This window comes from Nymphaea colorata, chromosome 3 (assembly GCF_008831285.2).
Source record: "Nymphaea colorata isolate Beijing-Zhang1983 chromosome 3, ASM883128v2, whole genome shotgun sequence".
NCBI lineage: Eukaryota > Viridiplantae > Streptophyta > Magnoliopsida > Nymphaeales > Nymphaeaceae > Nymphaea > Nymphaea colorata.
Window position 1 is genome coordinate 22250664 of NC_045140.1, and position 15061 is coordinate 22265724.

Here is a 15061-nt window from a genome sequence, read left to right on the forward strand (position 1 = left end):
TCCTACCCATCTGCAGATTCCATGTCGCAGTAAAATTTCAGAGCAAGATGCGCATCTAAGCTTTTCATGTTTCAGATTCTCATCCAAGATTTCTTTAGGCAATGGCAGGGTAAAATTTCAACCAAGATTCCCATCCGAGCTATACTTCTAGTGGAACATGCATCTCTATCACTCTCTCTCTCTCTTCTATTTGTTGCCTACACTTACCAGCTGTGTGATGCCTACTTTAGCTTTGGAAAATTAGTGTTTTTTTTCTCCCTCCCCCTTGTTTGTTTTCATTGAGTACTTATTTTGTCGGCTTTGTTTTTTTGTTGGTTTGTTCTTAGATTCTTTTTTAGAATCGATTGGTCAAATGCTCGACACACATTGGCTCGACCTGCTCTACACTATATGACATAAGATAAGCTGGTGCTGACTAGAGATGATTACCATGTACAGCTCATGGTGCATGACATGTATCCCTCCGCTCATTCTTAAGAACGTACGAGTCATGTATATGGTCCTCTGCCTGCGCTATATATACAAGCATGTGCCTGTGACCAACTTTGCCTGCTGATGATGGCTCGAATGAAAGTTGATGTACCCTCCAGCCTCTAGCTCGAGGGCGGGGGCAGGTGGGGTCTCCATGGAGTGTATCCACTCTTTGAAACCTTAAAGTCAAAGTTAAATTTGGATGAACTTGGTCCAGTTTCATGAGATAGCTTTAAGAGATTCCAGTCAGTCAGTCACTGCTTTATGATCAATTGAAATTTTGTTAATCATACATTCACGAAAAAAAAAAAATTAAATTGATCTCATCCTTCTCTAGCTTAAAATATCTTTCTATCTTATCGACTCTCTAATATATCGCTCTCTCTACAGCAGGCTATGTTTAACTTCAATCAGCCCTAAGCCGGCGCCGCCATGATTTCGTTAGAACCAGGAAATGGCATTGGTGGAAGCTAATTTTGTTAGCATGCAAACTGCGAACAGATTGCTATGCATCTTCCTCCCGTCTCATGTCAATCACGCTCAAGTCACAAGCCATTTGTTTTCTTATCAGTATCCGGTAGGTGGATGAACCGTGGCAGAGTTGTCCGTTGTTGTTCTTTCTGTCAAAAAAGAGAATCGTGATAGATTTGTCCACTTATTTTTTTCCGTCGATGAGCTCCCTAGCTGGATCGATGATGAAGCCCACGTTGCTTCCCTTATCGGAATCGATGGCAGCCTTATCGATCCAACTTTTGTCTCCCGCAAGATCATGTTCTATTGTGGTGCAGATTATAATTTTGAGTATGTCCAAGTTGTGATGGACGTGAACTATCTGCTGTAAATGTTGTTAAGTTTAAATGCTCACTTATTAGTTCTGCATCTGATATAAGTTGATTTCGAATGGGCATTTGGTAGGAAAAAGATGGTCTTTTTAGAAGATATGCATGTTTCATAAACGCTACGTGATCCTTGAATTCAAGAGTAGCATTCATAATCACAATAGATTTTTAAAGATACTCAAACGTGCATTTCAAGGACATAACCTTCTTCTTACTTAATGTTCTTTAAAATGTTGTTCTTATATAAAAACACTTGATTCAATAACAACGATGAAACTACAAGAATGAAGTTTCTACGAATATCTAAAACGATGCAAAAATAAAGGCAGAAAGTGAAAGCCAAACTTAATTAAACTCGACATATAGAAAACAATCTCCGAATTAACCAATGTTCTTGAGACTGCATGCCAATTTAAAAAAAAAAAAAATCCTAAAGGTTCATCCATCCCATCATTGCTCATTCCGGTAAACAGGAGGAGAGGTACGTGTGGGCAATTGCTCATATGGATCACAATAAACTTTTTACTTTTATATTAATATTTTTGAGCAATTTTCTCATTTACATATTGGTGTTCCATAAAACTTAAAAATTTTATATCTAGTACCCTTTCCCACTGGCAAACTCAATCCATCATGTCAGCCTTCTAATTCACTACAAAACTCGATCGAATCTTTCAATAAATTGTCGACATTTTTGTCAAAAAAAAAAAGAGAAATTTGCTCTGTGGACAAGTTAAAAAGGCTACTCTTCTTGCTTATAGGTCAACATTGCATTGCCAATCATTCCTAGTAGCTTTACAAAAAGCTGCCATGACTTGGTGACCCAAGCATGACATCCATGCATGCTGCACACCTTGGATTTATGGTTCTCTCTTTTTGAAGAAGAAACAAAAAGCATTCGAGTCTCAAAGCAAAAGTAAGTTGGAATGCTCAAAGAATTACTGCTTCATGCGCTCCTGTCCAATTACCTATGTATCTGCCTTGAACAGCCCACAAAAGACACTTTCACGGCCTCTTTAGTCTGCCAATGAATGCTAGTTGGTTAGCTAGCTCTGCTCGGACAACTTTACATTGAATATATCACAATAAATTGAAAAATGAAATTCAGTTGCAATAGATACTGCAAAAGACCGAAAATTTGAAAATGAACGATGTCCTGACTTTGTATGTTCCTAGCGAAATATATATCAGTATCGATCTCTTTTTCTCAGGTTGGACTGTGGAATTGCCAGTTAGTAGGCAAGTCATTGCGACAAATGTTGATTGATTGAACGGGCAAATGCGAACACTCACAAGAACGTAGCAAGAGATATCAAATATCTCACTATATTTTCGGCCAACTTATTATCTGAGATATGTTCATGAAAATTTAAGTGGATATATTCTTGATTTCGATTAGATTTTTAGTTTGGGGCGGAAATTCATATTATATAAGTAGCTAAGCATTTGAAACAAGATCACGGACCATGCATGCATGATGGGGAGGGGATAGAGTTGTGTAAAGGCATACGAGGGCCGGGCTTTCTTAATTGGAGGGCTTTCGACAGTGAGTGGTGGTGCCAAAAGTTTCAGAAGGGGCCCTGAGGATTCTTCCAAGGTTTTTACCCATATAGAAATGAAATCATGAAATCGATTCTTTTGGAAAATGCAGAGCGACACCAAGTGAGTCGTTCATGGTCGGCTAAGCTGGCTGATGTTTTCTACACTTTGATTAATGGCCGATCCTCTTGGTCAGGGAGATGAGGTGTTTATGGTTTTCTTAGTTAGACATGCCTCGCTGCACGCTGGGCAAACCATCTAACCTGGGGTCGCTTCTGTCTGGGGTGGGCCACTGCCCCCACGCCAGCCTATCAAAAATCTCACTATAATGTCTCAACATCACATTATCGTCATGAGTCCAAAATTATATGCAATGCCCATACCAAAGTTTTGTCACCAAGGCAAATGTCTGGCGACTAAAAAAATCATGGCTGTGCCACTGGTGAATTGATGATTTCAGGATCGAATTCTACTACCGCTAATTTTGGTCATGAATCACCTCAGTATCGGGGCTTACTCAGAAAAACAATAGTAAAATAAATATCTCATTTTCATGGGTTTTCAAGGACGTTGCTTTGGAAAATATCACCGTGTTCGTCAGCAACGTCAATAAAGGTTCAACATTTTTTTTTACTCCCATGCTTTTTTCTAGAAATATACTTGTGACAATCAAAGGCATGGAAAATATCCTCACATAGAACATGTAGTTGATGTATTTTTTTACAATATATATATATATATATATATATATATATATAAAATTAAAAAATGTTTAAAACGTTAAAAACTGGGCGAAAAATTATAGAATACATGAAAATATGTGGGGAAACAAGTGAAAATTACAAAATGCATGCAAATTGTATTGTAACATATGAAAATTGTGTGATACAAGAAGCTGGCCTGTGCACTAGATGTATAAACTCGTGAATGACACATACCCTTAAGAGTAGGCCAGGGACCTAATTGGAATGGGTTTGCGGGGCAGATGTTATGCACTAAAGGCTGAGGACAGTGCAACCCCATCTACGTAACCATGTCTCTTTGATATGTGATACATACAACTACTTGTGCAATAAGATTTATACATACGTTGTGCTATGGAGACCCACATGCATACTAAAGAGATCCATATGTTGCGCAACGAATATATATATGTTATGCTATATACAAAGACTTACACATTATGATTTAAAATATGTTATGCTAAGGAGATCTAGATTTTGTATCGTGTTTCGTTATGTGAATGCTATGATCTTTTGTTACTAAGTCTTTTTAGGAGACTAGTGTTTTTGGTAATATTCCACTGTGTTGTGGGAATGTGCCAAAGTTTTGTGCTAAAGATTACCATTAGAAAGTGGCTTGTTTTTTGAAGTTGATGCATGAAAAAAACACCAGCGTTGCTTCACTTAGTGGCATACGTGAATTTGAGCTTAGTTTGGTGGTTGGCTTTGCCCGAAGATGTTGCGATATAATATTAAGTTCACTTTAGTCGCTTACTCTTTCATTTGCATTGGACTTCTCGCTGGGCATTCAGTATCACGAGGGCTCCACCGCTCCAGGCTTTGTTTTTGTTTTGTATGGAGGACAAGACATCTCTTGCATTGTGCCCACATGGTTTTTCGCTGTTGCTCGTCATGACGATCATGACAAATAGTTGTTAACAAACCATAAGAGTTTTGCATCAATTTTCAGTAGAGTGAGTTTTGGCTCCAATGTTTTTTTGGAACCATACAATATTTGTATGTTCGTTGTGAAATTTTGCTATTTCTGTGACATGGTTTTGGATAATCATATCCATGTATAATTATTTTGCCGACCCATGTTCTTTGGTGGTGTAGGTATTTACAATACTCAAACAAATCTGACCCTCTCACCATTATTTATCACAGGCAGCAGCTCTGATTAGTTTTTGATACGGTGATTGCATTCCTTGATGTTGCATTAGACTCGCTCTATCGGCTAGAGACTATTTTGATTCTTGGGATTTTGTTGAAGCCGGTTTGGTTGAGTTATTTTCTAAGCTGAACCCTAATGAGTTGTTCAAACTTCAAACAAGTGTTTTGTCTCGGTTTTTGTTTTGTTCTAAATCTGTCAAGACTCAAGTTTATGTTTTGGTGTACATCCTTAAATATTTATTTCCACTATACTTAATACACAATGCCTTCGGCCATGCACTCCATTCTCTGCTAAGATTGCTGCTTGAGTCGACATCGAGCTGCCATCCAGGAATTCCTCTTTATAATTACTCATATAACACCTAATTCTCCTCAAATTTACTGCAAATATTGATCCATATTCCGAGGAACTTTGCTACCCATTTGCCCATCCACCGCCATCGATCGTGTTTTGTTCAGTATTTTCCGAACGGAAACCGATCCTCTTTTATAAGTAGAAAGAGCTCCCATGGCGAGCAAATCTCATTTTTTCTATCATGAGTACACCAACTCATACCTTTCCTCCTGATGAAGCAATTTCTTTTGAAAGAGGCTTTTCGTGAAGAGGAGACGGTTGCATGTAGATATGCAATTGAAAATCAGATTCCCTTTACAGTGTGAGCGATGAAATATCCGTGGGCAATGTACTTTTCGAAAAAAAAAAAAGCAAAAAAAGGAAAAGCTTCTGTGCTTACACAAAAAAAATGTTGGTGCACTTAGCTTTACTGAAATTAGTGGAATACTGTGGTGCATCCGATCTGTAGACGATAATCGTGCAACGAAGCGATGCAACCTTCTTCATCCGTGTCCAATTGTCCACGCTAAGATTCGATTTGAGCAACGAGCAATCTCTGTTTTCTCTTTTCCTGTGGGTGGAGTGAAGGGACAGTTTCTGATAGCTTGATTGAGAAAGCTATGACATGGTTGAGAATATGGCTCACATGCCCCTTGATGTACCATTTATTCCATCTCGAGGAATTACTTCTTGGTCGGCTTTCCAACTAGCAGCTTTTGGTCTTGCTAGCTCTCTCTTTCTGCACTCCGGGAATTTGCCGCGAACACGGGCATCTTTTTGCCGGTCTCTAGGAGGAAGCGAGCGAGGGAGAGATCGGAGGAGTTTGATCTCAATATATTCCACAGAGGAGTGTCGTTGCAGTTATTGAGAATCTCGCTAGCTCGCAGGCATCATCAGTTTGAAATGAATGGCATTTATTAAATGGCTCATCATTTTCTACACGGCAATGTCCTGTAGGATTGCAAAGTATCAGAAGGATCAGTTAAAGTGAATAAGGGTCGAAGTTGAGTAAAACGAGAGAGAGCCCATTGGAGTCCAAATTCACTTATAGCCAACTTGGTTTCCTCATCATTAAAATTGGCACCAGCCATTTCAGTTTGACTTGCACCAAGTTTCATGGAGTGGCCCTGGACCAAGCCCGAGGCTCTAGCTAACTGCCTATTAGTAGAAAATGCACGGCATTCGCCATTGCCTGATCAAACAAAACCCAGAACATTAATTAGGTCTGCAAGTAACTGAATGATGAGGACCAATTTGATCTATCATTGAACACTCTGTAATTTGCCGGTCAGTAACTTGCAGGTCAAATTGCAAATGGGCAACAAGTTGGCGTCAGTCATTTAATGGCAGCAGAGAATACTTGCACCACAGTCTGTTGATGTGGTGAGAAACACAAACTACAATCTATTGTTCATCAAACGAAAAATCTCATGCTAGTCAGAGCTGACAACTGCACTCGTGCTTTCCGTTTTACTTTTTGCATCAAGAAAAGAGGACCTGATCTTAAATTCATGAATCTGAATTCCTGAGAATTTTAGATCAGAAGATGTCAAAGGTAACCAAACAACCTCTAATAAAATTAAAGTTAAGTGAGAATGTCTTCTTGGCGTATTTCAACTCAAATAGTTGCGCACTGGGTGACGTGATCATGAATTTCATGTTTGAAGACAGTGGTGGCATCAACATTTTAGTTGTAAAAGCTGTTGTCCTTAATGTCAAATTTTTGAGATAGATAGATTTGATGGGCTTACGTATGAAGCCAATTGTGGCAAGGCATAGACGGGAAACGAAATTAATCAAGAGGCCCAACTTCCATTTAATTGAATTTCTCTTTTTATCACATATATTATATTCCACTTTAACTCATTATGTAGGGAGATATGTGTAAATAGAATGTTTTTAACCAAAAAGACAATAGGTTACATACTTTTATTAAAGAATAAAGGTGGAGTACCCCTTTCATTGAAGTCATTTCAATTTTCAAACTTGTTCTCTTGTCTAACAGTTAAGGATTTCAGACCACTGCAGTGTATATGTATAAGATTTAAGACATAGGACATTTATGTGAATAGAATGTGACCCAAACATGTGATCACGTACATATATATCCCCTTCTAATAAATTACACGTTAAGTGATCTACCACATAAAACACATATAAATCAATATAATGTTTATGTTTTCTGGACATGTAAAATGAGTCTTCAAAAATTCTTGGATCATTGACTTATGGGTAAGGGGAGTTTTCCTGAAGCTCACGCCCAACATGTTATCACCTCAGAGTATAGGATAGGACTTGCTTTTGATGGTTTGGAGTGTCGCCCCCGCCTTGTTTTCAACTTGTATTATAGTGGCTTTCTTTATAGACATAAAAAATGTGTGAAATATGTTAAAGATGTATGAAGTTTATGGAAAGAATATAATTGATATATATGTGTGCGTAGAGAGAGAATATGCCTGCTGTGACTCCTTATTCCCTCTTAATGGACCATCACTGATCACACAAACAAAAAGAGAGAAGAGAGAGAGAGAGAGAGAGAGAGAATGCCTGCTGTGACTCCTTGTTCATGTTATTGAACCATCTGCACATGGGATCCATGGATTCCACTTCCTTGACCATCAAGTAGCTGGGGACAATACTTGTAGTTTGGTTGGGGACATGCCACTCACATATAACACTAGTTAAATCTCGAAGAGGGGCAGCGTTGGACAGGAAAAGATGATCAATTCAAATTCTTTAGAGTGACTTCAGCGTCTTTTAGGTTCAAATTATATATATTTTTTCCCGAGAAGTCTCCATCGTCATGAACATAATGACCGGTCAACATAATCACTCCTGTATGCAACAGTATTATCAAAAAGATACGAGTGATTTTGTGAAACTTTTAAACCAGGTGTCATCCTTTCCTCTCTCTCAGTGAAATACTTCATTTTGAGGATCTAATACCTTTTTCATCTACCAATCAATCAGTGTCTCAATTTTATAAAACCATCTCATATACATGAAGCCATGTATTTTTTTACTGATCAGAAAATAAATTATTTCCAATATGTATATAATGTTTGCTTCAACGAATATATATATATGGCATCTGTATGGAAAATGGGAAGGCGAAAACAGCAAGAGGTAAGAGAAAGAAAAAAGAAAAGGATGGGCGTGAAGAGGAGTCGCCGTCAGCCCATCCACACTGTTTGAGCGATTGCTTACTTCAACTCAGCAGGCCACGTGAAGCAACTCCTTCTCTTCTCTCCCCAAGCAAAACGGACGGTGGGCTCTCTCTCTCTCTCTCTCTCTCTCTTGGTGTCGGTGGATTTGTTTTATTTGGGGGACCAAAGAGCCTTAATATGCTCCGCTCCATTTGATGGAGAAACACAGAAAAAAGCATATTTTAAAAAGAAAACAACCAAAAGAAAAGTAGCGGAGGCCCTCTTTCTCCTTCAATCAACACCTAAGCAATAAAAACAAAAATTTGGATCCGTATCGATGTATTTTTAATTTGATTTTTGGACAGAATATAAACCCGGTTTCACCTTATTGGCAAGCGGCATAATAAACCAAATCTCAAAGTTTGAGGCCTTCTTCTTCTTCTTGTTTTTTCCCTTCGTTACCTCTTTCTCGTCTCCCCGATTGCATTTTCTCAGGTGGATTCTTGGCGACGGAACTTAGTCACGGCGATCGGAACGTCATTAATTACTAGTAAAGACGGATAATGACCTCCTCTCCGGCTGTCCCTCCACGGCTCTACCTGAGTCAAAGGCTAGATATGTCCCATCCTTCGGTCATCTTGCGTGAACTGGCTACTGAGATGGTGATGGTGATGGTGATGATGGATGATGGATGCATGGATCGATGAAGATCAAGATCAATGTCGGTGACCTTTGGGCGTCGGCTGTCGGCAGCCTTTTCGTGCCGATTAATCGGCAACGACTCGTATCTATACTTAAAACGGAAATCGAACCAAATACAAACGGAAATGTTGGAGGAGTCGGACCAATGACTCCCTTGCCCTCCATTTCCGCACCTTATAACCTAACTGGGGACCTAGATCCCGGCAATGATATGGGTCCGTCCGTCCCTAAATATTGTTTCATATTATTTTGTATCGTTGGATCTTTCTAATAACAACGTTCGATTAGGGTTGTCCAAAATGCTCGGTGGTTGGGGTTCACCAGCGATTTTTCTTTCTTTTCTGGTGTAATTCTTGGGCGGTTCCTCATAAAAAAGTATTTTGCTATTGAATAACGTATACAGACGACGCAAGTTTGTAAGAAGAACATCCTCGGAAAATAATTTAATAATAGAAAACAATTTATTTATTTTTATGATTTAATATGACTACCAACTGGCTCCTACTCATTTTCTCGAATTCTTGGAGCGTACTTCGACACAGTGTTAAGACAGGTACAAATCAACCCTCGTTTTAGATTTAGTTCTCTTCTTCCCGTACTCACTTGACTTTGGTTTACTAAATGAAATTTTGGTGTTGTGGCATCCTTGGAGAGGCCCATTATGCCTTCCGTGATCTTATAAACAAAAAATTTGAAAGCAAACCCAGCAAAAGTACACAAACAGTCGAATACTTCCTGCTTACTGCATCTAACTAAAATATATGAAAGCCTTTTCCAATGAAGAAAACTGTTTGAGGCATACCATCTGTCTCATACATGCTCCACTCAAACACGATGGAGGGTATCTCAATACACCTTTGCATTGAAATTGTACTTCTCTTATGTGGTGTTTGAATGCCTGGTATTAAATTGTATGGCATTAAAATTTGATGTGAGGTATTTAATACCAGACTTCGGTTGGGTTGAACAAAAGTTCTATGTTCCACATGACTATGGTGTGTGAGTGCCTGGAATTTTTTTTTTCCAGGAATTTTATTACTTTGTTTGAAGGAGATGATGTTAAACTTCCATGCTATGCTCTCGTCTCTTGACCATTGGTTGAGAGCCAAAGCTTCGCTTCTCAAAGTAAGTTGGTTTCCATCCAATATTCATGTTGCAGTGCAGCTATAATGAAATACCAGCATCTTATGTGCCGGTGATAAGTAAAAATCTGGAATCCCGTAAAATAAAATGCAAGTGGTCGATTTTTTATATCCCTATTGTAAGGGTGTCGCTGTGATTTCGAAAAAGAAGGGTATGCTGGGGGAGGAGGAGAAGAGGAGGGATCTGGTTCGCTGGACTGGGACCAACAAAGCTACCATGGTCTTTGCCGGTTTGATTTTTTCCATGCATGGGATCCATGCGCATGTGATCATGTATATCATGATGAAATATAGCTCATTCTTTTTGCTCATTTAATATTGACATAAATAATATCTAAAAGAGGTGTTCACCATTTTTCAAATCTTACTGTGGGCACCTGCTGGTCCAGCTCCAGCCTGTGCTGTATTTAGGGAAGGTGCAGAAATGGAGGGCCGGACACGATTGGAGGTCCAAATGAGTCAAGGTCGAGGTCAGTAGATATATGTTTTGCTCTTCTGCCGCCACCATCTTCATTATCCTTTTCTTTTTTTCACCATCCTGTTCTCTCTCTCTCTCTCCCACCCTTGTCTCTAACTCTACAGATTCTATCGCAATCTTGTGCTGAAGAAGCCTTGGTGGGTCTTCATTGCTAATGCAGTAATTACTTTCCCTTGTCACTTTTGGCTGTTTCAGCGTCCACGGGTGGTTGCTCCTTTTGCCCTCTTTTTCATTATGGTAATGTAGTTAAAGGAAGTGTATGGATATGGAACTCACACATGGCTTTGGAGTTTCATTGCCTGTATGATGCTGTACTTTCTAGGGTTTGTCGTGGTTAGTGTTGCAGAAGCATCTAAGTCCTACCCTCTTTCTGCGATTCGCAAATGTGCCTGAGTGTGGGGTAGCGTGGAGAAGGGAGAGGGGGGAGCTATGTTTTGGTGGTGAACAGTGGGTTTTGTGGTTTTAAAGAGTGTCGTGTCGGCGGTGTAGAGTTTTCCCTGTCTGCAATTGTTGTTTCTGCAACTGTTGGCGATTTTCTCAAGTAGGTAGGAGGAAAGAGAGGGAAACGATGGCCCAGAAATTTGATTTCTCAGATTGGTGGTCTAGCGAGACAAGGACGGGAACTCCTGTTGTGGTGACAATGGAGAACCCCAACTTCTCTGTGCTGGAACTTGATGGGCCGGAGTCCGCGTTCCAGCCAGCGGAGAAGGACCGAGGCAAGAATGCGAAGCAATTCACCTGGGTGTTGCTTCTCAAGGCCCACAGAGCAGTCGGCTGTGTCGCCTGGATGGCGACGGCGCTCTGGGCTTTGCTTGGGACGGTTCAGAGGCGTTTGATTTTCAGGCAAGGTGTGGTAATGGAGTCGGAGAAGCCGCACAAGAACAGGCTGTTTAGATTCATAAGGGCTTTCTTGGCAATTTCCTTGGCATTTCTGGTTTTTGAGATGGTAGCACACTTTAAGGGTTGGCACTTCCACAGGCCCAGTCTGGACATGCTGCATACGTCTGAGATTCAAGGTTTCTTGCACGCAATTTACTTGTCATGGTTGTCGTTTAGAGCCGACTACATTGCTCCCGCGATTCAGGCACTGTCAAACTTCTGTGTTGTTCTATTCCTCATTCAGTCTGCTGATCGGATGATTCTGTGTGTTGGTTGTTTCTGGATCAAGTATAAGAAGATTAAACCTCAAATTAAAGGTGATCCTTTCAAATCAGAAGACGCAGAGCTGCCTGGATACGAGTACCCCATGGTTCTTGTTCAGATTCCTATGTGCAACGAGAGGGAGGTAAGAAATTGGATACACCTTTTTTGAATTCTGCCTGTCTCGTACACTTCCTCTGATATAATTGTTGTTTGCTTATACACTTTCAAGGATACCAAAACATATCTGTTTTATTTTATAACAGCAAGTGGGTTTCAACGAATGCTAGATCTGATATTCACCTATAAAATTGCTGCTTGATCAAGATTTGCATGACAAGAAGTGTTAGTTTGAAGGTCTCATGCGAAATGTCCTCGACACAGTTAGATGGTAGTGTATTGAAAAGTGCAGTTTTTTTCTTATTTGTTCTGATAGTGGAGCTGTTAATGACGGCAGGTCTACGAGCAATCAATCTCTGCTGTCTGCCACGTAGACTGGCCTAAGGACCGGTTGTTGATTCAAGTTCTGGATGATTCGGACGATGAGAGCATCCAGTGTTTGATCAGAGCTGAGGTTTCAAAATGGAGCCAGCGGGGTGTGAACATTATCTACCGCCACCGCCTAGTGAGGACTGGCTACAAGGCTGGTAATCTCAAGTCGGCGATGAGTTGCGACTATGTTAAGTCCTATGAATTTGTTGCCATCTTTGATGCTGATTTCCAACCGAACCCTGATTTCCTAAAACAGACAATACCACATTTTAAGGTTGGGTTTTTGGTCAGAACTAAACCTTCTCACTTGTTTACTTGTGAATTCATGAACTTTATTCTGATTGTCGTTCGCATGGCGTTGCAGGACAATCCTGAGCTGGGGTTGGTTCAGGCTAGATGGGCGTTTGTAAATAAGGATGAGAACTTGCTGACACGCCTCCAGAATATAAATCTTTGTTTTCACTTTGAGGTGGAGCAGCAGGTCAATGGAGTTTTTCTTAACTTCTTCGGATTCAATGGGACTGCTGGTGTTTGGAGGATTAAAGCACTTGAAGAATCGGGTGGCTGGCTTGAAAGAACTACAGTGGAGGACATGGATATTGCTGTTCGAGCACATCTTCATGGATGGAAATTCATCTTTCTTAACGATGTCAAAGTACCTAGCCTACCCTACTCGTAACTGAGTCTCATCTAGGACGCTATATTAGCTGATTCTCAAACTTGGATTGCACTTTTTGTCAGGTCCTCTGCGAAGTCCCAGAATCTTACGAGGCTTATCGTAAACAGCAACATAGGTGGCATTCAGGTCCAATGCTGCTCTTTCGATTGTGCCTTCCAGCCATCATAACTTCCAAGGTTCCGTCCCTCTGTTATTTCTCATGTTTGTTTCATTTGATACTTGATCTTATCTAGAAGTGTCTTGTTTGATGATTTGGATGGTTTTCCTCTGACAGCCCACTCTTTCAATTTGGATGCAGATATCGATTTGGAAGAAGTTCAATTTAATTTTTCTGTTTTTCCTCTTGAGAAAGCTCATCCTTCCATTTTATTCTTTCACATTGTTTTGCATTATTCTTCCTTTAACCATGTTTGTACCAGAGGCCGAATTACCACTCTGGGTGATCTGTTACATCCCTGTCTTTATGTCGTTCCTCAACATTCTTCCTGCTCTCCGTTCCTTCCCCTTCATTGTTCCCTATCTTCTCTTTGAGAATACCATGTCTGTGACCAAGTTCAATGCAATGGTGTCTGGGCTTTTCCAGCTCGGGAGCTCTTATGAATGGGTAGTTACCAAAAAGGCTGGCAGATCATCAGAGCCTGACCTACTTGCAGCAGCTGAGAGAGAATCAAAGAGCTTGAACCAGCCACTTACACGTGGAGCTTCTGAAAGTGAACTTCTGGAACTGAACAAGCTGAAGGAACACAAGAAAACTCCTACTAAGAGAAAGCTCAATAAGATATATAAGAAGGAGCTAACTCTAGCATTTCTCCTCCTCACTGCATCTGGTCGAAGTTTGCTGTCGGCTCAGGGAATCCATTTTTATTTTCTGCTCTTTCAAGGGGTGTCTTTCCTTCTTGTAGGCCTTGACCTAATTGGCGAGCAGGTGAGCTGATGCAGGAATCTCCACTTCAACTGGTTTCAGTTATTGAAAGCAGCATTGGAGCTTGAGGGAGCTTCATGTTGCATAAAATTTTATGGATGGCTTGTCCATTCAGGGCTTTGGTCCTTTGCATTTACTAAGAAGGGTGAGAAAGTTCCTATCAAAGAATAAAACTTTCTTGATGTAGCCAAGAAAAATGGTATTGCAGGTGCCCATGTAAGAATCAATCAGTCGCTTTTCCTTTTACTTCTTTGGACTGCCAAAGCCTTTCCTTCTTTAGCGTTACTCTGTTACATATAGCCATTCATCTCTCGATTGGTATAGAATGGGGTCAGTATTAACTCTTCGTCGGGTGTTCTTATGTTCAGACTCATCTCCTCTGTTTGACCTGGGGAAAAAAAGTTCCCAGATGGAAAAATAAAGGAGAATATGATCTTGGAAGAATTTTAAATTTGTTGCAGTTGGGTCTGGTTCTCCAATGCAAAAGTACCAAGATGTAAACAGTCATCTGTAAATTTCATTTAATTGAGTTGATGTAAGATTATTTATCAGATGTTTGTGGGGCATTACTATAGTTTCCCCTTCATTTCCTTCCTATGCGTGGTAACAGATTTGTCGGCAGGCTGACAGAGAGAGGTTAGAGGAGGGCCAGAAGTGGAGGTGTTTGGTACACCCAACACCCTCCTATTATGGTTAAATGACAGAGCCATGTGGAGATTTGGCTTTGGAACATGCGGGTCCCTCTTGTTTCCTGTGAGAAGTTTCTTGTTTCCTTCTCTCCAAAATGACGTGCAATGTTCACCACAAAGCATCCTATGCTTATACCATTATTAAATTGTTTGGCAATCTTTTCCTGATTTTGATTTCAAGAATCTACCCATCTGCACTCCTAGATTTCACTTGCATTGATGTCTTCAAGGGCACTGTAACTATATCCAGCTTTTTTTGTACTGATTTTGGGAATGGTGCGCTAGGTCAGGTGGATCCATTTCTAAATTTGGTGGATTTGAGGGTCAACTGTACATGGCTGTGTCTGGAGCTCTCGTTTTCCTGTACAGCTTGGATGGTTTTGTCGCCTTTGTTCCAGACTGGTTGGTGGAGCCAATTTTCGACACATTACTTCTGCGTTCAGTGCCCTTAAATTCCTGGCTATGATATGAAATCTGAACCACTAACCCAAGGCTGCCTTGGGGTGGGCACACAGAGGCGTGTGCACATGTAAGCTAAACACCCCAACCAAAAGCTGGTATTTGCAGATACACACGGGTGCATGCATGCGCAT

The 15061-nt window shown here is 40.4% G+C and overlaps 1 protein-coding gene across 2 annotated transcripts; it reads left to right on the forward strand.

The window, feature by feature from the left end:
* The first annotated feature begins 10440 nt into the window (after positions 1-10440).
* On the forward strand, positions 10441-14332 carry LOC116250954 (probable xyloglucan glycosyltransferase 5). 2 transcript variants are annotated; one of them, XM_031624966.2, is made up of 6 exons: positions 10441-10538; positions 10651-11831; positions 12144-12452; positions 12543-12833; positions 12920-13033; positions 13156-14332. In XM_031624966.2, exons 2-6 carry the CDS (start codon positions 11115-11117, stop codon positions 13789-13791), a joined length of 2067 nt encoding a protein of 688 aa, XP_031480826.1. In that variant the 5' UTR covers positions 10441-10538; positions 10651-11114; the 3' UTR covers positions 13792-14332. The 2 variants fall into 2 exon arrangements, with proteins under 2 accessions (XP_031480826.1, XP_031480827.1); XM_031624967.2 differs by having other exon boundaries at positions 10479-10538; positions 10742-11831.
* Positions 14333-15061: the final 729 nt, after the last annotated feature.